We start from the raw sequence: 24,431 nt of genomic DNA on the forward strand, positions 1-24,431 counted from the left end.
TCAAATAGTTGAGCAGCTGCGACTGCGCCCTCCGCGGTATGCCACGTACAGGTTGACGTCGACAAGCGGACAGACTTCCTGATGAGAAGCTGGGTTTCTGTGTTTGCCAGCCTGGGTAACAGATTTTGCCTGACACGGTCTTCCCAGAACCACCGATACCACAGCGGGATCAAGACGTCCATTTACAGGTGGGATTCATATAATTTGTCTTTTTCAATATTCCTAATATGTATGTTGACAACATGAATCAGATTCTAAACGCTAGCTATCGTTAGCATTTCTAGCTAACGATTGATGCTAGTATCGGGTTTGTTGTTTTTATAGCCTAATTTATTTGATGGTAGAAGTGCAATGAAATTGTATTGCTACATGATGATAGAAATACAATGAAATTGTGTGTTTGTGTTAAATTAAGTCGATGAACTTGCGTTCTTTGACGCCGGTAAGAATGTTCAGTTTGGTTAAATATTTTGCAGGAAGTCAACATTATAACCACGAATGGGAGTTTTGAATGGGTCTTTATTTGTCAGGGTTCTACATCCTGTCAGTGACACAGGAAAATGGCCTGGTTATGTTTATGATACAACTTGGCTTGCATACCAGTTAGTTTCCTTTCGACACCTATTAACGATACAATTAGTTAGCTATCTAGGTTATAAATATAGACAGTACAACTGATTTTTGAGTTAGCTAGTTTATTGACCTCACAATGAACTGTCAAGTTAGCAAGCTAGCTATATTGAATCTCAGACAAAAAGACTACAAACTGCAATCCTGAACCTCGCCCTTTCATTAACTAGTACTATAACTGCGTGATTTATGTAACGTTACAAGCCGTATTATGTTGTCCTCGTTGGCGTAACATAACTATTAGCTAAGTGTAATTGTAGATAATTTTAGCTAACCTTGTTTGACACATTGTTGGTAATTTAATTTAGCTAGCTAGATACTGTACTGTTAGCTCTAGTTTGCTAGCCACTGCTGGCCAGACCAACAAGTTGTTGCAGGTCACGTGATTTGAAACTATTGTAACTATTTTCTTGATGGGCTCATTTTAGTGTGGACTGGATAGGGAATAGATTGTTTATCCTAATCTAATCAGTTAAGCTGATTAGCTAGCTAGCCCGTATTTTATTCTAACGACATTAAACAGTAGTGTTCCATGATCTAATCAACACATTCTGGTAATTCCCTCTTTCCATTTAAGTTCCAGTACTAGGCCTATAGGCCAAAGTCTGGTTGAACCAGACTGACGGCTCAGGCTAGCTCAGCTGTGTTCAGCCTGTTGTACTTGAACCTTAGACTTTTGGAAGCAGAGTGAAACTGTAAACTATATAGTAGCACTTGAGCAATGTTGTAAAGGGCAGTGACGTGTTTGCCATTCAAAGGTAAAGATGAGTGAATCCTAGGTTGATAGATTAATGATAACACCATTCTTCCATGATCCAAGCACTTTGTCTGTAACTGAAGTTTTTTTTTTTAAAGTGATGATGCTTGTTTTTCAATGGTGGTTTGTTGGCTTACTAATCATCTATATGACTGTGGTCCTTTAGTGTAGAGTGGCTTATTTGCATCATAGGCTCCTGTTATTGTTATGCCCTCTCTTTCCTTAACCCTAAAAGCACCAACGGAGGTCATTCTTTTTACCCCAAATTGGTAATGATTGAAAAGACAGTCTATCAAGCATTAACACTTTTTATTTTAATCACCTTTTGTAACACAAATGGTTTAAATTCCCCAAAATAAGCATCAGTTTTTTTTTCATGTTTGCACATTTATAGCAGGGCGGGGCTTACTAGATACTGGAAATCAGCACAATGCCTCTTGTGGCGAAATTATGGAAGTAAGAACTGCCAATGAAAATACATGGTCACTAATCAGGTTTCCAACCTTTTTCTGCGAGTAAAGTACATGTCGGGTAACTTTTTTTAATGACAGGCCTGATGTCGACAAAACAAAATACACTAGACAAGCTGGGATGTTTTTGTGTCGATGAAATGTCGGTCGGAATGCTTTAATTCTTAAGGATCGGCGTCCCATCGACAGGACAGTTGTAAATCATGCAGCGCGTTATGTCAAGATCACAGATTTTAGAGAAACAACAAATGTCGGTACATATGTCTTATATCGGCTGAAAGCTTAAATTCTTGTTAATATAACTGCACTGTCCAATTTACAGTAGCTATTACTGCGGGGGAAAAATGCCGTGCTATTGTTTGAGGAGAGCTCCTAACAACAACAACTTTTTTTCTCTTTGCGATAGGTTTGATAAATTCACCTCTTATGGTGAAATGTGTACTTACATTCTGAAATCTTGTTCTGATTTATCATCCAAAGGGTCCCAGAGATAACATGAAGTGTCGTTTTGTTAGATAAAATAATTTTTCATGTCCTAAAAAGATCCATATAGCATGCACGATCGATTTTGTATTTCCACTTGTTCAATTTTCAAAGAAGGGAATCTGTGAAAATCTCACCCTAAACGTTGTTTCAACGAGTCAAGTCACGTTTGTATCTATTCTTCAGAGATCCTAGAAGGTAACAAGACTTCACTATTTTGTTAGGGGTGTAGTATATCCTATAGGACACCATATTTGGTCAGAGAGCGATGCCTTCATGGCACGCCGATGACGCGGGCGGCCATCATTTGAACGACTTTCTTTGTCAAATAAGCACCAATTGGGGTCAAACAAAGCTATCTAGATATCCAATAAGCTGGGCTTTACCAGAGTATCCGGAAACCATGTATATGTTGTAAAATGTAGCTACTAACCTTGTATGGCAGCAAAACGACATCATTTTGGACCGAAATTATAAGGATTTTCAGAGTTATGAAAACTGGTTGTTTTGCAAATGTTGAACTTATAATATGGCTACTAATACTTGGAAAGCTAAATTGAAGTCCAAGTATACAGATTTAGCGATATTCTTGCAGAAAAATGGAATATGACTGCAAATGTCTCCTTCACATGGTAGAAAAAGACCGGTTGTTTTTCTTTCTTTGTATTTTCTTCTACCAGATCTATTGTTATATTCTCCTACATTCAATTCACTTTTCCACAAACTTCAAAGTGTTTCCTTCCAAATGGTACCAAGAATATGCATTTCCTTGCTTCATGACCTGAGCTACAGACAGTTAGATTTGGGTATGTCATTTATTGAAAAAAAGGGGGCTATCCCTAAAGTTTTAATGCGCTAATGTTGATATAATCATATCGAAGTAAACTTGGAGTCACGCGATGACAGCCTGTCTGCTACCCCTACGACTCGTCGGGAAAGCATGCAGTTCATTAGGGCTATAGATGAAATAAGTGATTAACTTCACAGGGTGGTGAAAGTGCAAGGTGATGAGCTTGACGCTCCTTTCCAATAAATATCGAGGGTCTTATTCTGGTGACGTAATCATCGATACCTTGCTGCCGTTTCACTAATAAAACAGTCTTGCTCTTTTATCCATTTTAATCTTATAATGTAGGCCATTCGTGTGCTATAGCCAACAGCGTGCAGATGCAGTATATGTATACTGTTGGCTGGAGTGCATGTGCCAATACCGGAATGGGCACACTTGCTATATAATACAAATGTCAATGTGAGAACCATCAGTAGAGTTAAAAATGCAATGGAAACCCATTTAACTTTATTTGGTACGTGGGATTTTAACCGCAAAAGGTATTTTTATGTGCACTACGTCATCACGCAGAGACTAATCTCTAATTTCATGAAAACATCTCAGGTGGGAAAATGTGCATGTTTTTATGCAGATTTTAGAATGTTTGCATGAAAGTCTGTTGCCAATTGGATGGAAACCAATTGGCAACGGGCTGTCGGGGTGCGTCCCACGCCACTGCCTATAACTATAAGAAATCTAAGAAGTCATTTATATCCAGCTCAGGGCTCCAGCTATGCATTTGGTTTGCTAACTTGTTAGCCAAGTGGCTGGATATCAAGCTTATTAGTTACAGCAGAGACATTCAAACCCTCCTGGATCAAGATCCCTGTTGCCTAAATTCTTCAGTGTCCCAAAAAAATAGAGCTTGTTGTGTGAACATTCGGTAATAACCTATACAGTGGTATGGGAGGCAGTCTGTACCATACCGGTGTATAGGGTATTACCGAATGTTCACACAAGAGGCTCTATTTTTTTGGGACGCTAAAGAATTTAGGCAACAGGGATCTTGATCCAGGAGGGTTTGAATATACTGGATACTGCCCATCCCTACTCTGTTCCCATTGCATCTGGAAGATGACTCTCGACCTGGTATAGACATTGACTGGAAGCTAAATATCTATTTAAATGTTATAGTGGCTGCCACGCCACCTAAGGGCCAAATCTGATTATATGACAAATGTTTTTTGTCGCAATCTAGTTGCTTGACAAATCCCAACATTTCAGAGGGATAAAAAACAAGCCCTGTTGGCGCTTTTAGGGTTAATGGTGATATAATAAGACACCATGATCCAACTTACATGATTCTCCGCATGCTCTAGGTGTGTTAAATCTCTCATGTACCCTCCCCCCCAGCAGTGGGAGCAGTAGAGGGCGGACGGCACCATGAACGGACAGCTGGACCTGAGCGGCAAACTGATCATCAAGGCCCAGCTGGGCGATGACATCAGACGCATCCCCATCCACAACGAGGACATCACCTATGACGAGCTGGTGCTGATGATGCAGCGCGTCTTCAGGGGCAAGCTGCAGAGCAACGATGAGGTCACCATCAAATACAAGGACGAAGGTAAACTGTGCTGCTCTAGACCAGCACTGGATTAAGTTTTATTATCACAATTGTGTTAGCTAGATGTCATCTGACCCCTCAACATCTAGCTGTTTCCTGCTGGTAATGGAAACAGAGGTTCTCTTCCAAACACTTGAGAATGCATCCCCCCCATCCTCCAGTAATCATCAGCCATAATAGTAGAGGTTACACAGGGTTCACCTATTCAGCCATTTCAGAATAGCCATTATCTCAAGAAATGGTGGAAAAAAGGACTGGAATGTGACCTGATTCTGATGCTGTTCTCTTCTCTTCCTGCAGATGATGACCTCATTACTATTTTCGACAGCTCGGATCTCTCCTTTGCCATCCAGTGCAGTAGGATACTGAAACTCACTCTGTTTGGTAAGATATTATCAGACACATACTTAACCATCCCTCCCTTTTTAAGAATAGGCCTATGTGCTGCTGTGCCAAGCATACCCATTTTGTAATAATCAAACAAACTTGATTTGTCCCATTAGAAATTAAAGTAGGTTCATTCTGTTATTCTAGTCTATGGTACCGTAGTATAAAGAACTTCTATCCTTTGTATCAACTTGAATACTCAGGCTGACTGTTCTGTTCCAACAGCCCCCTCTCCAATAGTTTTATGGTTCATGTACATTAACATGCCACTGGGAGGCAGTCTAGTCTCATATTTTGCCATTGAACCCGACACTCCTACTTCGACCCCCTTGACACTCATTCTCTCATGCTGGTATCGTCCCAAGGTCGGCGTCTGTGCTGCTGCTTGGGTAGTAGAGGCACCAAGCTATACTTGTGAAATTCTCTTTTCACATGACCCTCCTCAGAAGTCAAGCTCCAGCTTGCGCACGCTCCATGGCTGGGTGTCAACCCATTTTAAGAGTGTTCTGCAGAGGATGATAGATGGATTGACAATTGGCTTTTGTTTTTCAACAGAACACTTTAGGTCAAAGGGAGAGTTATGCTGGCTTTACTGCTTTAAGCATAATCATCATGATGCCCTTGTGTGTGAGAGACTTCAGGTGTGGTCTAGCTGTGGGTCCATTACACTGAATTGTACACTGGCCAGGTGTTATGGATCCACCTTTGTTTTACAGTGCAGATATGTGTTACCGTTTACACCACACACACACCTCTGCTCCCGCTCATCTCCAATGCTGTCAGACCTCATTCTGTTATTTCATGTGTTCTGCTCCCAATTGTACTGCAGCACAGTGTCCCTGAACTGTCCCTGCTATTATTAGATAGGGAGTGGCAAAAAAGACAGACAATGAAGAATGAGAAAATAAATGTTTGGGGATTTATTTATTTTTATTTTTTTACTCCATCCCGAGACCCAGAGCATCAGCATGCGCCGCAGTTGTGACCTCACATGGAGCCCATATTTCCAGACGTGTGCCAGGATTGGGAGCAGGAGGGAAGAGTGGGATCATCCCAGTGGGATGTGTCTCAATACAGGATCTTCTCCTGAACCCCTGGGTCTCTGCTAAATGTTACACACGCGGGGTTCTGGGATCCTGTCTGTAGAACGTTAAGAGAATTCTAAAAGGATTTCCACTCTCCTATTTGAGATTTGGTCTCCTGTAGTGTTGGACAGTGCTTATCTCTGTCTGTTCTAGTCATGGTCCAGGAGTTGAGTCCTCTCAAATGACACCCTGTTTCCCATATAAATAATAATTTGGTGGGTGCTTATAATTGTCCTATTTCTCACATGTATAAGTGTGTATTAATAGGCATGTGACTTAGAACATTTTAGTTGCGTATCCCACCCCTGAGACGCCCTCGGAGAGTGGGCTCACGGCAAGGATCTGCCATTATCAACGGCGACCCTGGAGCAATTCGTGTTAATTGCCTTGCTCAAGGGATCGACTGAATTTTCGCAAATGTTTCACCTTGTTGCCTCAGGGATTTGAATTAGTGACCCTTCAATTAGTCCCAACTCTCTAACCTCTAGGCTACCTGCCACCCATATCGTGCACTACTTCTGAACAGAGCTACAGCCTTCGTCTGGTTTGGGTCATATGGGGTTGCTGTGTCAAACCAGAGTCTACTGTGGGGCTGATTGTTCCCCTACTGGTACCAACTGACCATGTCCCATGATATCCCTGGAGGCGAAAGAAACGCACACCTGTTTAGCTGAGGTGCTGGCTAGCGGGGTAGAACACCTGTTTAGCTGAGGTGCTGGCTAGCGGAGTAGAACACCTGTTTAGCTGAGGTGCTGGCTAGCGGAGTAGAACACCTGTTTAGCTGAGGTGCTGGCTAGCGGAGTAGAACACCTGTTTAGCTGAGGTGCTGGCTAGCGGAGTAGAACACCTGTTTAGCTGAGGTGCTGGCTAGCGGAGTAGAACACCTGTTTAGCTGAGGTGCTGGCTAGCGGAGTAGAACACCTGTTTAGCTGAGGTGCTGGCTAGCGGAGTAGAACACCTGTTTAGCTGAGGTGCTGGCTAGCGGAGTAGAACACCTGTTAAGCTGAGGTGCTGGCTAGCGGAGTAGAACACCTGTTAAGCTGAGGTGCTGGCTAGCGGAGTAGAACACTTGGAAAGGAAAAGGAGAGCCGCACACTCTAGGAGCTCAGATACAATCATTTAATAACCAACGTTTCAACAGACAAGCTGTCTTCATCAGGGTTGAAATACTGGTGGTTAGGTTATTAAACTATTGCATCTGAGCTCCTAGAGTGTGCGGCTTTTCTTTTCCATGATATCCCTGGACCGTATTCTTTCCTCTGTGCCCCTATAACTCTTTCTCACCCCCATTCAGCCCTCTGCACAACACTGTCCCTGTGAGGTTCCTGTGTGGTGATTTAGCACCTCTGGCCTTCTACAGATGAGGCTCATATGAGGGATGGACGCCTTCCTCTGTTGAATTATCACTCTGCTAATTCCATCCCCGTCCAGTCAGTGCTGGTGAGGATTGTGGTGCTATGGCAGCCTGTAAGGCCTCTAGAGCAGCACTGGGACTCATCGAGATGAGACATGGTTCCTCTAGTCTCTCAGGCCCAGATGTATGCTGGGGTGTTTAGCACTAGGCAGGGATCCATCTAGGGCTGGGCAGTATGGCCTAAAAATATTTTTTATCTTCTCAAACTTAAGGCAGATTCACAATATATACAGTGCATTCGGAAAGTGTTCAGACCCCTTGACTTTTTCCACATTTTGATACGTTACAGCCTTCTAAAATTAATTAAATTGTTTGTTTTTATCAATATAAAATGTAGAATATTTTCATGCCAGTGGAATGGAAACCTATCTTATTACAGTAAAATAATGTCTAAGAGTTTGTTTCCAAATGACCGATTACATTTTTACATTTTAGTCATTTAGCAGACGCTCTTATCCAGAGCGATTCTGTTGGACCATACCTCAAATGCAAATAGTGAGTTTAAACTGCTTGTCAGAGGAAGAAGTTGTCTTTGTGAGTGGCAGGCGGAGTGGCTTGGTGTCAGTGTGCGGTGGGAAGGTGCACTGTGCACACAGCACGGACGGAGACAGAACGCTCATAAAGAATGTGAAATAAAAACCCAGATTCTTGTGATACAGGCATTTGCAACATTGCGCTAAAACATACATTCATATGAATTTGATATCGGCCAGCCCTAGAGCCATCACTGTACAGCAAACACACAGTTAAACGTTCTGTCTCATTCACTCTAACACACCCACACACAGAGCTAACAGCATAACAGACCCAGTGAGCAGCAGAACTGTACTCGTGCATCTTCAAGGCCCAGACTGTAGCCACTGTCAGCACTGTTCATCACTCTTGTCATGCATAGTAGCCTTTGTTTATTTTTCCTGGATGATATAATTGCCGTATCCCGTATATCACTACAGCATGCTGCCCGTTAACGGTATTACCTGGCTCCTCTCCTCTCTGGAAAAGCGCTCTTGAATAACCTAGTACTTCCTAGTACGTTGACATTTAACCCACTCTCATTGACCATGACCTGGATGGATCTGTCTGGCCTAACCATCTCTGACCTCATGTCAACAGAGTAGTTCATTTAGGAGTTTGCCTAAGAACACAGGCTATATATTAGATGGTGCTAACAGCTGTTATGTAGTTGTTATTTCATGGAGACATGACTCCACATTTTCTGTGCTATGTACTTTGACCTCTGACCCAGTGTTGTGGTGGTGGAACCAGGGGACTACTACTACTCTCTGAGACTGCAGGTGTCTGGGGCCCTATGTCCAAGAAACGGCCCTAGTGTCTGCCTGTCTGCAGTCTACCCCCTTATGACCCGCCACTAACAGGACAGGTGCACAGCATAAACACACACATAAATAACAGAATACATGGACAGTTATGTGAGAGATTGAGTGTGTGGATGTTGCTGAGGGCTGGTGTGTCCAAACCGCAGGATTCCTCACTGGCAAGAAGCTTACAGATCTCTCCCACGCTGGGAGTCTGTGATCACGAAGACGCTGGGAATCCCCCACCACACACACACACCACACCTGCAGGCATGCTGACTTATCAGACTGCAAATGTCTATGTGTGTAACAAAAGTAATGTGTTTACTAATGACACAGCCTACGTTTGATTTTAACGGGACAAGGTTTATGAGAGATGGGAGGGACTAGTAATAATCTAATAGTAATAATGGTTGTTGGTTTGTTCGGGTGCCATGTTGTTCCTGGCTCCACAGCTGAACATCACGGTCTGTTAATCCTACTTACCCTGAACAGGCCTGCTGCTCGGTTCCTAGATCATTTTATCTGGTCTGGACCCCAACCCCTGGTCTGGTTTCATCTATTTTGGTTTAGTCTGGAATTGACTTAACTCACGCAGGACCATAAGAAATGTACAGACCTCAAGACTCATCTGTTACAGTGATCAGGAGCGCTGTCTGGGGGAGATTACTCCATCACTGTCTTCCATGGCTCTGGAGTGCTGCAGTGGGGATGGAGAGAGATGGCTTGTGGAAGTGGTCCACCCCCCCCTTCACCCTCACCTCCTTCTCCCACATCTTGAAATTCCACACCGAGGCGCCACATTCAGTATTTTAAATGTATTGACGTTGAAATCGTCTCACACGTTCTCTTCACACTCTCTCCCCCCGACAGTGAATGGTCAGCCGAGACCTCTGGAGTCCAGTCAGGTGAAGTATCTGCGCAGGGAGCTCATTGAGCTCAGGAACAAAGTCAACAGTCTTCTGGACAGCCTGGAGCCCCCCTCAGAACCTGGCCTGGCTGCATCAGCACCAGACCGGGGTAGGTACACACATACACACCCCTATCTGTTTGCTAGTGTGAAGTGTGTTTTACGTCATTTAATTAAATACAGACATGCACACATCTAGCATATTTGTTCTAACTTTATGAAATACCAACAGCTACAGGCCGTTTGTTTTTATCAGTTCATTCATTTCTCTCTGAAAGAGATGGTTTGTCCTCCTTCCAAAACATCCTTCACTTCTAATCCAGTGGACCAATCACATTCCACACCTGCCCCATGTTTATTTAAAAAATGTAACTAGGCAAGTCAGTTAAGAACAAATTCTTATTTACAATGACGACCTACCAAAAGGCCTCCTGCGAGGACGGGGGCTGGGATTAAAAATGAAATATAAATATAGGACAAAACACACATCACAACGAGAGACAACACTACATAAAGAGAGACCTAAGATGATAACACAGCATGGTAGCAACACAACGAGAGACGACACTACATAGAGACCTAAGATGATAACACAGCATGGTAGCAACACAACGAGAGACAACACTACATAGAGACCTAAGATAATAACATAGCATGGTAGCAACACAACGAGAGACAACACTACATAGAGACCTAAGATGATAACATAGCATGGTAGCAACACAACGAGAGACAACACTACATAGAGACCTAAGATGATAACACAGCATGGTAGCAACACAACGAGACAACATGGTAGCAGCACAAAACATGGTAAAAATATTATTGGACAGACAACAGCACGAAGGTCAAGATGGTAGTCACCACAATATATCAAGCAAAGCAGCCAACTGTCAGTTAGTGTTCATGACTGAGTCTTTATGCCAGTGGCAGTTTCCCAGGATGCGTTGCATCAGCGTTGTTAGCTTGCTGGCGTGTGGCGGACGGCAACAGGTGGATTTGTTTATCCGAGGCGTAGAGGAGAGAAGTGTGTAAAAGTTTTTATTTTTACAAGGTGTTTCCTTTGGTGTGGTAACATCCTTAACCCAGGGTTAGGATAATACACCAATTAAAGCCCCTCGTAAGCCCTACTTACGCAGTGGTTTGACGGTTCAATGATTAACGATAATTGAACTATTTATGAACAACTCTCTCTGCCTCAAACTGACGTGTGCTTCTCTAGCATCTTTGTCCATGTCTTTTTTGTGATTGTGTGTTGACATGTGTCGTTCTCTCTCTCCACTACCCTCCACTCCCTCTCTCCAGACTTGGTGGATAGACATGAGGGGAGGGCGGTGGCAGCAGAGGCAGCAATGAAGCAGGCCCCGGTGCCAGTCAGCGCGGCCAGCATGTCGGCCTTCGACCCCCTGAAGAACCAGGGCGAGGTCAGCAAGAACGTCATCTCTGCCTTCGGCCTGAGTGAAGACCAGGTTCCAGGTCATTCCATCGTTGCCTTGCAATTTCTTTTTTTCGCTTTATGTTTGTACTTTCATTGCAGTCTACTGACTACATTGTTGTCACATACCTTACCCTCACTCTCCACCCGGTTTTATTTTTCACATACCCTTTCGCTATCTCTTATCTAGCCCCCCCCAGGTGTCTTGGCTGAGGAGCGGTCAGGTACTCCAGACAGCATTGCCTCATCCTCATCTGCCGCCCCCCAGCCCGGAGTGCCCCCCCAGCCACAGGCCCCCTATGCAGGGGTACAGCAGGGACCCCCAGCAGCCATGGACGGTTAGGAACACACACAAAACACACACATTGTAAATGACCATGAAACTCACACGCAGACACACCATAGCTCTGCATGAGTGAATATATGTAGGAAACGGTGTAATCTGAGGAGTTGTGCAGTAGGAGAGTACAACACCTGTGGTGTCTGTAAATAACGTGGGTTTAATGGCTGTTTATATCCCTGGAAACGCATCACATAACCATGACAACTTAAGTGTGGGGGTGTTGTAATAGCTGTTTATGACCTCTGAGAGGGAGAGATTATCAGTGTGGGTGGTTTAGCACCTCCAAATACCTGGGGTCCACTGAGACCCCTAAAAAGTGTGTGCGTGCATTGACTCTGTTGCTTTGTCCTGTCAAAATAGGAGAACGAATTTGGCCCAAGAGTTACCCCATTTCAGTTTGTGCTTTAAACTGATCCTAGACCTGTGCAGTGCCTAAGGGCAGCCTTGACCCAGTCAGTGTGTTGTGGAACACTTGTCTTGCGTGGCAGCATTGGGCCGTTCTGCTCCAGTAGAGTTGTCACTACTCCCAGTCCCTACCACAGTTGTTTTTTTGTTCTATTTTCACCTCATCGCTACAGACATTTATAACTTTATGGGTGAGTCAGTTTCACAATGGTTTAACCCAGATGTTCACTGCTCGGGCTTGTCTACAACCACAAACAGGAGGAATAGATTGCCCTACTTGTATTCATTGTTTGTCAAGCTGTTGAAATGAAATGGAACTGCCATCTTGGTAGGGGATTTAATGCCATTGATGCAGCAGAACTCTATCTAACTCGGTGATGGCTAGATGTTGCACTTGGATTGGCCAGTTCCCCAGTCCTGAATCCGGTACCGTATTTTTGTTACACTCTGCATGCTGTGATTTAGTGGGTGATGTATCTGTAACATAAGACTGTATGTAAGCACATTTTAGATTTAATGAGGAATTCCATGTTATCACAGACACAGAGAAACTGTTCACGTAAGTAACTTAATCAACTGTATAAACAGTGTATTCATGATCTTGGCATCCATCTTAGTCAGCCAGACAACTCTTCATGTAGAATCCCCTCCTTCTGCCATCTGCACTCCACCATGAACATCACGTAGTTCTTGGAAAATGGGATGTCCGCCGTCTCCGGCCCCTCTAACGGAGGGATGCATGGACGAGGGATCAGATCAGACTGAGGTGGGGAAATTAAAAAACAAACAGTCATCCCTCTGTAGTCTCTAGTTGCGTGCCACTTTGGGCTCGTGTTTTTAGGGGGAAATGTTTTTTGGTGTTAATCTTGCCTTCCCGACCAGAACTTTCCCTCTAGGACCTACTGGGTATTCCCATAATGGTGGTGTTCTGGAATCAACACAGAGGTGTGCTCTGCTGGCGAGTTAACTCCTACTAGGTGTGTGTGTCCTAGGGTTTGGCATCTCAGTATATGAGACGGACAGGAAGGGAGGGGACAGAGGAACATTTTGCGAGTCAGTCCTCTTATTTAGCGAGTTCGTTATTTTGGATGTGATGTTTCGTCATTGGAATGCGCTTTTTTGTTGTTGTGGCTCTCCGTAGCCTCCATCTCTGGAGATGTATCCGTTTTCACCCAAAAAGACCCACAAGCAGCACGCAGACAACCACACCACGGGATCCAAACCACAGCTGGAACACACACATCCACACGGTAGGTTCGTTGAGCTGTGACTCAGAGGAACCATACCAGCACCTCCAAACCACACCTGGAACACAGACTGTGGTTCCACATGGTCACGGTTTGACCGTGTTCCCCAGACCAGTGGTTTTGGCTCGGTCAGTGTTCAGGCTTCTCCAAGAGGTTGGGGTTGAGTTTAGCAGAGCCAAGACACCCATAAGAGTCTTAAGTTACACAGTAATTCTTCCTTAGTTCTTACTTGTAACTCAGTGATTCTCTATAAATTCCAGACCTTTGTGCTGGTCACTTTTAGTTTGTCCATCAATGACCGCATGGTCATATAATGGTCATTGGCAGTTATTAGGTTCAGTGTGACCTCGCTTACCATGTGGTTGGCTGTCCTTTTAGATGTTGAGTCCAACCCTGTCATGGCAGGGCATCTTCTGGATGTCGTCATGGGTTCATCCTCCTCTTTTCTTCGCTGTGCTTGTCCCTCCATCCGGTTCTCCCAGACTTCCAAGGAGGAGAGCGGCTCTGGGCTGCAGCTGGTAGGCAGACAGCCTCGTCAGGCTGCATGGACATGTTTTCACCAATCCCAACACTTCAATGGTGTTTAAAAAAATAATAATGTTATTGTTGACCAGGAATAGTCTCAAAGGAACAGTGCACTTCTACCAACATGTTGGTAATGAACACGTTGATTAAGGGTGTGGTGCACTGGGAATATGCACAGAGAAGACTTCAGAAAGTCAACGTGGACACAGATCATGTGCTTTGAGGGTAGATGGCCAGATAGCTCCCCCTCTTTCTCTGACAACACATGGTTGGTTTGTGTGTGTATATAAGCAAACTTGGCACTAACAAGATCCCTTGGCAGAATATGTATAGTGGCGCTCTTTCATATCAGACGATGATCAACCATAGAGGGAGGAGTGTTCTCTGGGTGAGAGGGCAACCAACAGAGTTATAGCACACCTGTTCACCCACCTCAGTAAAGACGGTGATACTTTCAGACTACCAATATACTCGTTTCCTTTTTGAAATCATCCCCAAAAGTCTAAAACTACAGTCAAGCAATGGCATTCCAGAGAAAGATTTTTCCAGCTGTTTTTTGTTCAGTTGAAGGAATACATGTGCAGGCAGCCGGTCTCTCTCCATAGAGACCCAGTGATTTCTCTTTCCTTTGGGATTTATATGTACTGAGCAGAGATCAGAGATGAAGTCCTCTGGCCAATGAGGCCTGACGGCAGCCCCATCCATCCCTCCATCACATTATGTAATACACATGATGGATAGCAGGCAGGAGACCAGAACAGCCAACCCACACACACACAAACACATTGTCATTCTCACTGGAGCACCATTGTGCTCACATTACAGGGGTTGACAGTGGGGTTACAGCTGTTGTCCCCCTTCATTATAGGCTCATTAACCCGTGAACCTTAGACTGACTGTCCTGTTGTAACTTATTGTTGAAGTAACTGATTTTAACTTGACATTTTCCATAGATGTTGTCTCAGAGCAATATATCTGGTTTCATCATATAGGCTTTTCACAATTTGCATCATGTTATAATTGAGGGAAAAGCAATGGTGGAGGAATAAAACTGTTCATTCATCTGGTCCAGACCTGGGAAGAATTAACACCTAAAGTATCCTGAACAGAAATATAAACACAACATTTTAAAGTATTGGTCCCATGTTTCATGAGCTGAAATAATAGATCCCCAAATGTTCCATATCCACAAAAACCTTATTTCTCTCAAGTTTGGGTACAATTTTTTTTACAACCCTGTTAGTGAGCATTTCTACTTTGCCAAGATAATCTATCCACCAGACAAGTGTGGCATATCAAGAAGCTGATTAAACAGCATAATTACTAGGGATGCACTGATATTTTCCTTGCCAAAAAACCTGATACCGATATTACATTTTTTTGCAGTTTAAGCATTCTAGTACAGTTAAATAGTTACACACACACGGACGCAGCGGTCTAAGGTACTGCATCTCAGAGCATGTCACTACAGTCCCTGGTTTGAATCCAGGCTGTATCACATCCAGCTGTGATTGGGAGTCCCGTAAGGCGGCGCACAATTGGCCCAGCATCATCCGGGGTAGGCCGTCATTGTAAATAAGAATTTGTTCTTAACTGGCTTGCCTAGTTAAATAAAGGTTACACACACGACACTGACCAAAAAGTTATTTTGTTGGCACTTGTCCCCATTACCAGTAAAACATAATCAAAACCTATTTCTTTCACTTACTTGCTGTTTTGTTCATTCGTTTCATTCTCAACCAGGATTTCATCATACATGTCAAGCAGTGAAGTTTCAGCTCTGTCCGCGGCCTCTCTTCCTTGGTGCGCACTCACTGTTTCCATCTTGTCCAGCTGTGCATGAAAACATTTAATGTAAACCCGGTTTCTTGTCTGTAGCAGTCCTTGTACCTAGCATGGTGGGGACACAGTAAAGGGGCAGAGAGAGAATGCCACCGACTCGCTTGTTCACAGCCTCGAGTACTTTTTGTACGTTTTAATCTTAAGGCTAGGCGTCCCGCTAGCGTGACAACTTCCGGTGAAACGGAAGGACACACAATTCAAATAAATAATCATAAATATTCTGGATGTTAAACATTTAGGTAAATATAAGTGTCTTACGTCGGTTGAAAGCTTCAATTCTTGTTAACCTCTTATGGCTAGGGGGCAGTATTTTCACGGCTGGATAAAAAAACGTACCCGATTTAATCTGGTTACTAATCCTACCCAGTAACTAGAATATGCATATACTTATTATATATGGATAGAAAACACCCTAAAGTTTCTAAAACTGTTTGAATGGTGTCTGTGAGTATAACAGAACTCAAATGGCAGGTCAAAACCTGAGCGATTCCTTTACAGGAAGTGGCCTGTCTGACCATTTCTGGAACTTCTTTGCCATCTCTATCTTTTACTAAGGATCTCTGCTCTAACGTGACACTTCCAACGTCGTCCGTAGGCGCTCAGAGCCCGGGAAAAACCTGAATGTCGTCATCCCAGCCCCAGGCTGAAACACATTATCGCCTTTCTCAAGTGGCCGATCAAGGGACTGTGGGCTTAGGCGCGTGACCTGGCCGCCCCCGTCTTTGTGATTTTTTTTTTTTTCCCCTCTGTTTGCCGAAAAGGAGATTCCCGGTCGGATTATTATCGCTTTTCTACGACAAAAATGGCATAAAAATTGATTTTAAACAGCGGTTGACATGCTTCGAAGTACGGTAATGGAATATTTACAATTTTTTTTGTCACAAATTGCGCCATGCGCGCGACCCTTCTTTACCATTTCGGATAGTGTCTGGAACGCACGAACAAAACGCCGCTATTCGGATATAACGATGGATTATTTTGGACCAAACCAACATTTGTTATTGAAGTAGCAGTCCTGGGAGTGCATTCTGACGAAGACAACAAAGGTAATCAAACTTTTGTAATAGTAAATTGGAGTTTGATCAGGGCTAAACTTGGTCGGTGTCTAAATGGCTAGCCGTGATGGCTGGGCTATCTACTGAGAATATTGCAAAATGTGCTTTCACCGAAAAGCTATTTTAAAATCGGACATATCGAGTGCATAGAGGAGTTCTGTATCTATAATTCTTAAAATAATTGTTATCTTTTTTGTGAACGTTTATCGTGAGTAATTTAGTAAATTCACCGGAGGTTAATCTAACTGCACTGTCCGATTTACAGTAGCTATTACAGCGAAAGCATGCCATGTGATTGAGGACGGCGCCCCACATCAAAATATTTTCCCACCGGCACAGGTTTCATAAATTCACAAATAAAGATGAAATATTCACTCACTTTTGGAAAATCTTCCTCTGATTTGTCATCCAAAGGGTCCCAGCTATAACATCTAGTGTCGTTTTGTTAGATAAAATCCTGCTTTATATCCCAAAAGTCTGTTTAGTTGGTGCCATCGATTTGAGGAATCCACTCGTTCAACATGCAGAGAAAGGAATCCGAAAATCTACCCCTAAACATTGTTTCAACAAGTCAAAATGCATTTCTTTTTACTCCTCAGATATCCTAAAATGTAATCAAACTATAATATTTCTTACGGAAAGAAGTATGTTCAATAGGAAACCAATTTTTAGCAGGTGCGTCCTTTCTTCATGGTGCGCGCAAACACGAATTTCCAAGGCCCCTGTACTAAAACTGATATTTCTTCTTCGTTTTTGAAGTTACAAGCCTGAAACCTTGAACATAGACTGCTGACACCCTGTGGAAGTCATAGGAATTTCCAGTATGCCCTTATACGTTCCATTGTAAGAGCATGGTCTCACAACAACAATAAATCCAGTTGGTTTTTCTTTGGATTTTCTCCTACCATATCTATTATGTTATACTGTCCTACATTATTTTAACATTTCTACAACCCTCAGTGTTTTTTTTTTTTCCAATGCTACCAATTATATACATATCCTTGCTTCAGGGCCTGAGCATCAGGCAGTTAACTTTGGGCACGTTATTCCGTCAAATGTAGAAAAAAGGGGCCTAGCCCTATAAACCCCACGGTCTGTGTCGGCAGTTTTGTTGAGCAGGCGTTTCAGTGCCATGACAGATGGTATCACGTCTGCAGACAGTTGATTAGCTTATTTCTCCAGTCAGTTGTTCGAATGGTGCTAGTAGTGTGTTCATGTTTCAAACATGTTCTCAAATGCCATTGAAATGGCAGCAGCGGTATGATAACCAGCCCATTCTTGAGCATGTTCTTGAGCATGCAATACGGCTTTCCTCAGTACGAAATCCTCGTCGACCCACAGTGCCGTCAGACTCCGGATGCTCATGGGGCTGACATTGCTCTTACAAATGTCAGTCATGAAGCTAATAACAGTGACGCTCGTGGATGTTTCAACGGTACTGTGTAACTCTAGAGCTGTTGCCAGATAATGTAATGTTAATTTCTCTACCAAATGCTGCCTCCAACTTCGTTTTAGAGAATTTGACAGTAGGTCCAACCGGCCTCACAACCGCATACCACGAGTAACCACGCCAGCCCAGAACCTCTACATCTGGCTTCTTCACCTGCGGGATCGTCTCAGACCAGACTCCAAGACAGCTGAAAAGTGTGGGTTTGGACAACTGAGTTTCTGCACAAATTGTCAGAAACCGTCTCAGGGAAGCTCATCTGCGTGCTCGTTGTCCTCACCAGGGTCTTGACCTGACTGCAGTTCGGTGTCGTAACCAATTGGGCAAGTGCTCGCCACTGGCACTCTGGAAAAGTGTGCTCTTCACAAATGAATACCGGTTTCAACTGTACTGGGCAGATATGGTGGTGTGTTTGTGAGCGATTTGCTGATGTCAGTGTTGTGAACAGTGTCCCCCGTGGTGGTGGGGTTATGGTGTGGGGTTATGGTGTGGGCAGGTATCAGCTACGGACAACAAACACAATTCCATTTTATTGATGGCAATTTGAATGCACGGCGATACCGTGACGGCATCCTGAGGCCTATTGTGCCATTTCATCCGCCGCCATCACCTTATGTTTCAACATAATGCATGGCCTCGTGTGCGTTATGCACAGGAGACGTGTCGCGCTGCATGAGGCAAATGGTGGTCACAAGATACTGACTTTTTTTTTGATCCACCTCCCTACTTTTATTTTATTTTTTATATAAAGGTATCTGTGACCAACAGATGCATATCTGTAGTCATGAGAAATCCATAGATTAGTGTCTAATGCATTGATTTCAATTGACTGCTTTCATTATGTGAACTGTAACTTAGTAAAATCTTTGAAATTGTTGCATGTTACGTTTATTTTTGTTCAGTGTAGTAATACAATGTATTAACAGAAATGATTGTAACCAGATGACGGGGATTAACGGTACATTTACTACAGGTGAAATTGATAAAGAAACAATCAAAGGGCAAACAATTCCCACAATGAATACATAAGATTTGTCAGGATACAGCTGAGTGCATTCTGGAGAGAGACACACCTATAGGTTATCATCGCCACACCTTGTCTTAACATTTAAAAATTATACTCAAGACACATTTTCAATGCTTTTCACTAACAGCCGCAACTTAATAATCAGCTAGGCTTTTTGCCACACGCGCCGCCTTTTGAAAGACTTCCTCATCATATGCCATTTCTCTCCTGTTCTATTGGTTTTCATATCAACTTTCTTTTGTTGTCCAGGAGCCGAAGACACAATCCTAGTCATATCAACCCATCCTAGTTGTTGCATCTTTAGATTCCCCCTCTAAGATTCTAACAGATTTTCATCTCTGTCATATACTGCTGGCATCAGGTGCAGTGTTTAGAATGGTGTTTTCCTGCAAATTACATTTTGGCAAATGTTAAATTGTTTTATTGTCTGCTTCATTACAGGAGTGTCATGTTCTGTTAACATGCATTACCATAATGTAAATGTGGTTTCTGTTATTCTGAACACCGTGGGTGGACGCTCTAATGGGTTACTCACCCAGTGCATATGGGTCTGGTACATTTCTCAAATGGACAGTAAATTGAAATCTTCCAGATCACGTTGTCAGGCACCACTTTTTTTTTTTTTTAAATGGAAACCCTGGTGTGGGGGTTGTGAGAGCTGGGCAATATGGAAGAAAGTTAAACATAATAAATTGACAGAATTATAACCATATTGAATGAAAAATATTAATATTACCCCTTAAAACTACTACAACTTTAAAAGTTGTAGCTATCAACTGTCCCATCAACAATCACCCATATTAATACAGTTATTTCATTTCGAACTTCACCTTTTTCTCGTAGGTCATTATTGGTTATTTATCATAATGAACTGCTGCAAATTTTTGGATCTTTCTGCCGCTTTCTTGAGTGAACTATCACATAAATTACTGTTTCATTAGCTTACTGATAGCCTAGCATCAATCTCCAGGCCCTATTCCCTCACAAAGGAGTTCCATAGGGCTCTGTTACGAGCCCTCTCTAAGAGTGGAAAATCAACGCTCTGCTTTAACCGGCAGATGAAAAACCAGTGAACCGTAAACCAGCCTTCTCTCATTATCCTTTTACTCTGTGTTTTTAATACGTCGTCGCCCTACTTTATACGCCAGGGGCTTTGGGTGTGCGATACAGGCCTTGTAAAGGGAATACACTGGTGGCCAACTCTACATGTTTGCTGAACATGGTGAGACTCACTGGAAAACTTTAGTTGGCCAACGGTTTCAGTGTTTTGCGAGTGTAGTTTGCTTTTATTTTCAGACTCTCTTAAACCCACTCCTCAGTCCACGTTATTAAGGGGACATGCAATTCTAGACTTTAAAAAAAAAAAAGGTTTTTTTAAATGGGACACGACTACACACACCCAGTTAGACGTGAGGTCATGGCTAATAAAAGCTGGGAGGAAAGTGGCTGTCTACTGACACAGACCTGTTTAGACAGACGACACTCGCTTTGACCCAATACACACATTTATTTGGATAGACCAGTGTGTAAGTAAGAGCGAGCAAGGGAGCGAAATTGTGTGTTTAGCTTGGATCTGTACAGCTGACTGTGATGTGCCATAGAGCGTTGTCTGGGTGCAGGGCTTTGAGGAACCAATCCTTTTTTAATTATAGCGGTTGGAGCTGTTTGCACTACGCCCATTCTGTCTGATTCTAGCCAGGTGTGTGTGTGTGTGTGTCTTCCTTCCCCAGCAATCATACTAATGTCTTTCTTTCTTCCTTCTCCAGGTCAGATGTACCAGTACCAGGCCCCAGGTGGATACCCACCCCAGCAGCCAGCACCACAGCAGCAGTATGGCATGCAGTACCCTGGTAAGACACACTCATTCCTCATCACACTTTCCTTTAGAAAAGGTCCAAGAAGGACAGGCTAATCTTATAACAATGGCCCAGAGCTTCACAGAAATGATGCTATGAATCACAACTAAAAGTTATACTCTACTTCTCTCCCCAACTCTCTTTCTCGCTCTCTCAGCAGGATACACCCCCCAGCCCGGGGCCCCGCAGCCTGGCGGCCCTCAGCCCCAACAGCCGCAAACTTTCCAGAACTACCCTGCCCCCACCTCCCAAGCCCCCGCACCTGGCCAGACCCCAGCCCCCGGCTTCCAGGGAGGCCAACAGCAGGCTCCTCCACCTCAGGGTGCACAGCAGTACCCCCCAGGGGTCTTCCCTCCCCAAAACTACACCTCCCAGGCCAACCAGCCTGCCAACTACAGCCTGCCCCCCGGCTCCCAGCCCCAGCCTGGCCAGGGGTACCAGCCCCGTCCCGGCTACACCCCTACCCCCGGTAGCAACGTCACCCCCCCTCCCGGGGTGTCAAACCCCTACGCCCGCAACCGGCCCCCCTTCGGCTCGGGTTACGCCCAGCCTGGTCCCGGGTACCGGTAAAAGAGGGGAAGGAACGGGGAATGTTATCCACCCACCTCTCCCCTGCGTGTCCTGGCTGTTAGGCTTGGGTTCGGTAAACATGGTCTGCTAATCTGTCCATCCCTCTCAGTCCTCCAGATATTGAGGAGTGTATATCCCAAACAAGCTACAAACCCTCAGTCTGATCGTCTGTTTGTATTCTGTCTCGCCCCTTCACCACACACACCGATGTGTTATGGCCCTGCTGTACGACACACAATGTACTCTAATAGAGCTGGGACGATAAACCAAAAGTTATCAACACTGATCACACTGACCATTTATCGAGGACATTTTACTCATATCAATAACCACAATCAGTAGCCTATACTAGAGAGAGGTGAAGTTTGAAATTAAATAAGTTTGCTAATATGGGCTATTGCCAACATTACTTTTGATAGTTACAACATTTTAAAGTTGTAGTAGTTCTAAGGTTATGGTAAAATACAGATGTAGGCTTACTGGTGCACATTAATGTTCAAAACTTATTGTTCTATTAATCGTTATGGTGATAATTCAGTAATTTATCGTAATATGGATTTGTGTCCATATCGCCCAGCTCTAGGCCTCACTCTCCAGCCCTGTGTGTCTGTCATTGTGAACATGTAGTCAGTCTGTAAGTACTCACCTGAAAAGACCAAAACAGGCTGGTGTATGAAAGCTGTTTATTCTTTTCACACATTTTATTTTGCTAGTCTGACATCTGTAATGCATACATGCATCTGTATACGCTGGTCAACAGAGAGGACGTTGATTCGTATTGCATTTAACTGGTTTTGGGATAGACAGTAGTTTGCGGAAGCGCGTCTAAAGATGTGTGTATGAGAGACTAGTGAAATAGTGTTCAACTCTTATTTTTATTTTATTTTTCTTTGTTTTTTTTCTTTGTTTTCCTCACCGCCATGTTGGTATTGTGTCATGGAATCTTGCCCTTGATTGAGAACACTAGCTGCGTGTTAAATTATGGGAGGTGTAGTTTTGATCATCCAGAAGAATCCTTCCATGTTTAGCCTCTTAAATCACCTCATTGTTTATTGCTATTGGCTCTTTATTTTCCTCACTGGTTTGTACTAATATCAATCAGAAATTCCACCTTGAAGTGACATTTTAGTTTATGTATGAACTAGCATTTTCTCTGGAACCTAATAAAGGCTTTGAAACCCAGCTTGAAGTTGTCTGTCTTTGTTTTGATTCTTTCCCTCTCTCCGTCCCCTCACTGGTTTGTGAGTTCACAGCTCTGTGTTGAGCTTAGCTTTCGAGAGCCTTTCCTCCCACCTAGGTGGATTTGGAAAAGTGTGGTAATGCTGGTGTTGCTATTTGTTTTTCTAATCAGGCATTGTGGTTGGCTGGCGGTGAAAAATGTGCTTGTTCCCTCAGCTGTGCCTGTCTTTAGTCAACTAAGGCCCAAAAGAGTGAAATGTGTTTTTGTGTGTGTCCACTTGCTAATTCTATGACCATATGAACACCACACATACAGATATGCCCAATGCATTTACAACAGTCAGAGCAGTAGTTAAAAATAACCATACTTAAGGATTTATTGTAGAAAATAGATACAGGAATGGTTGTACATATCTGAAACAAAAATACAATTTTCTGTTCAACATTAACATAACAATTGGGATTGAAAATAACACCTGCAGCCATTTGTGAGCAGCTATACACAATGTAAAACAATCTTAATTAGGTTGTTGGTTTCCACATAAAAATAAGCCTTTACTGACATGGTTGTCTAATATTTAAACTCAAACAGGTTGGTCCAAATGTAGCAAAAGATTGCAAGGCTAAAGACAAAGGGTGTCATTGGTGAGTTGAAATGTTCAGCATGTTGTAGATGGATGTACTGTATAAAATGGACATTTCCTCATTGTACATACACAATACGTTTCCATTTGAACACCGATGTTGCACCCTCCTGAACAGGCCCCAGAGGTGGACAATTTGGGTCACTTCCAATGTGCATCAGTCCACATAACATTACATTCCTGGCACATTCTCTAAATTGAAATGACTCCAGATGAGTGAAAGAACAAAGCATCCCGTATGCTGTTCTTTCCAACTGAGCCCTTGAATCTTACAAGGCCTCAGTATCTGATGCTCGTTTCTCTTATTTGGTCGTTCATTGGCTACAGAACCCATTCAGGTGTTTTTCCAAGTGCTTGACACACCTGAAGTCAGTAGAACCACCTTGCAGTACAAACTTTATGTTGAGACTTAATGGGAGTTCAGAAATATTGTTCTGTATATTACCTTGTAAATAATGGACTAAGTAGTGTCAATTTACCGGTAGAAATACAAAAAAAACGGTTGATAAAAATTTAAGAGAATTAAACTTTTGAATTTTTCTAAATGTTGCTAGAGGCGCGACCCAGTTTGTTTGTTTATTGATGGGTGAGCCACAGTTGTTCATTCTATATGTTCCGTTGCCATGCTCGCTGGCAATGTCCTTGTCCCTTGCTTGCTAGCTAGCCAACTAGCTACGGTTAACACCATCACGACCTCTGCAGCCAGAATAACAGCAAAGTAGCTGCATTTGTTTGTTTAAGTTGTTTTCTATTTAAATTAATTTTGATGCATCCATAACAATGAGCTGATGATACCAGATTTTGCCTGGCATAGCTAGAAAAGTTTGCCTTCTCGTCAGGACACTCACACTGTTCATTATGAGGAGATCACATTGATATCAAACGATAGGCTAGAGCTAGCTAAGTACAGTGCATTCAAAAAGTATTCAGTCCTCTTGACTTTTTCCACATTTTGTTACATTACAGCCTTATTCTAAACTGGATTAAATTGTTTTTTTCTCATAAATA

General features: G+C 43.2%; 1 protein-coding gene across 5 annotated transcripts; it reads left to right on the plus strand.

Moving 5' to 3' along the window:
- tfg (trafficking from ER to golgi regulator) lies at nt 1-22,782 on the plus strand. 5 transcript variants are annotated; one of them, XM_014164611.2, is made up of 8 exons: nt 1-188; nt 4,523-4,736; nt 5,037-5,120; nt 9,812-9,958; nt 11,154-11,324; nt 11,475-11,621; nt 20,941-21,024; nt 21,188-22,782. In XM_014164611.2, exons 2-8 carry the CDS (start codon nt 4,553-4,555, stop codon nt 21,598-21,600), a joined length of 1,230 nt encoding a protein of 409 aa, XP_014020086.1. In that variant the 5' UTR covers nt 1-188; nt 4,523-4,552; the 3' UTR covers nt 21,601-22,782. The 5 variants fall into 5 exon arrangements, with proteins under 5 accessions (XP_014020086.1, XP_014020087.1, XP_014020088.1 ...); XM_014164612.2 differs by having other exon boundaries at nt 21,191-22,782; NM_001173811.1 differs by having other exon boundaries at nt 77-188; nt 4,526-4,736.
- Nucleotides 22,783-24,431: the final 1,649 nt, after the last annotated feature.

Source organism: Salmo salar, chromosome ssa21 (genome assembly GCF_905237065.1).
Source record: "Salmo salar chromosome ssa21, Ssal_v3.1, whole genome shotgun sequence".
Lineage (NCBI taxonomy): Eukaryota > Metazoa > Chordata > Actinopteri > Salmoniformes > Salmonidae > Salmo > Salmo salar.

Coding starts and splice junctions, on each gene's coding strand:
- tfg (XM_014164611.2), top strand. CDS start 4,553: ATGAACGGACAGCTGGACCTGAGCGGCAAACTGATCATCAAGGCCCAG. Junction 11,622..20,940: donor ACCCCCAGCAGCCATGGACG/GTTAGGAACACA, acceptor TTCCTTCTCCAG/GTCAGATGTACCAGTACCAG. Junction 21,025..21,187: donor GTATGGCATGCAGTACCCTG/GTAAGACACACT, acceptor TCGCTCTCTCAG/CAGGATACACCCCCCAGCCC.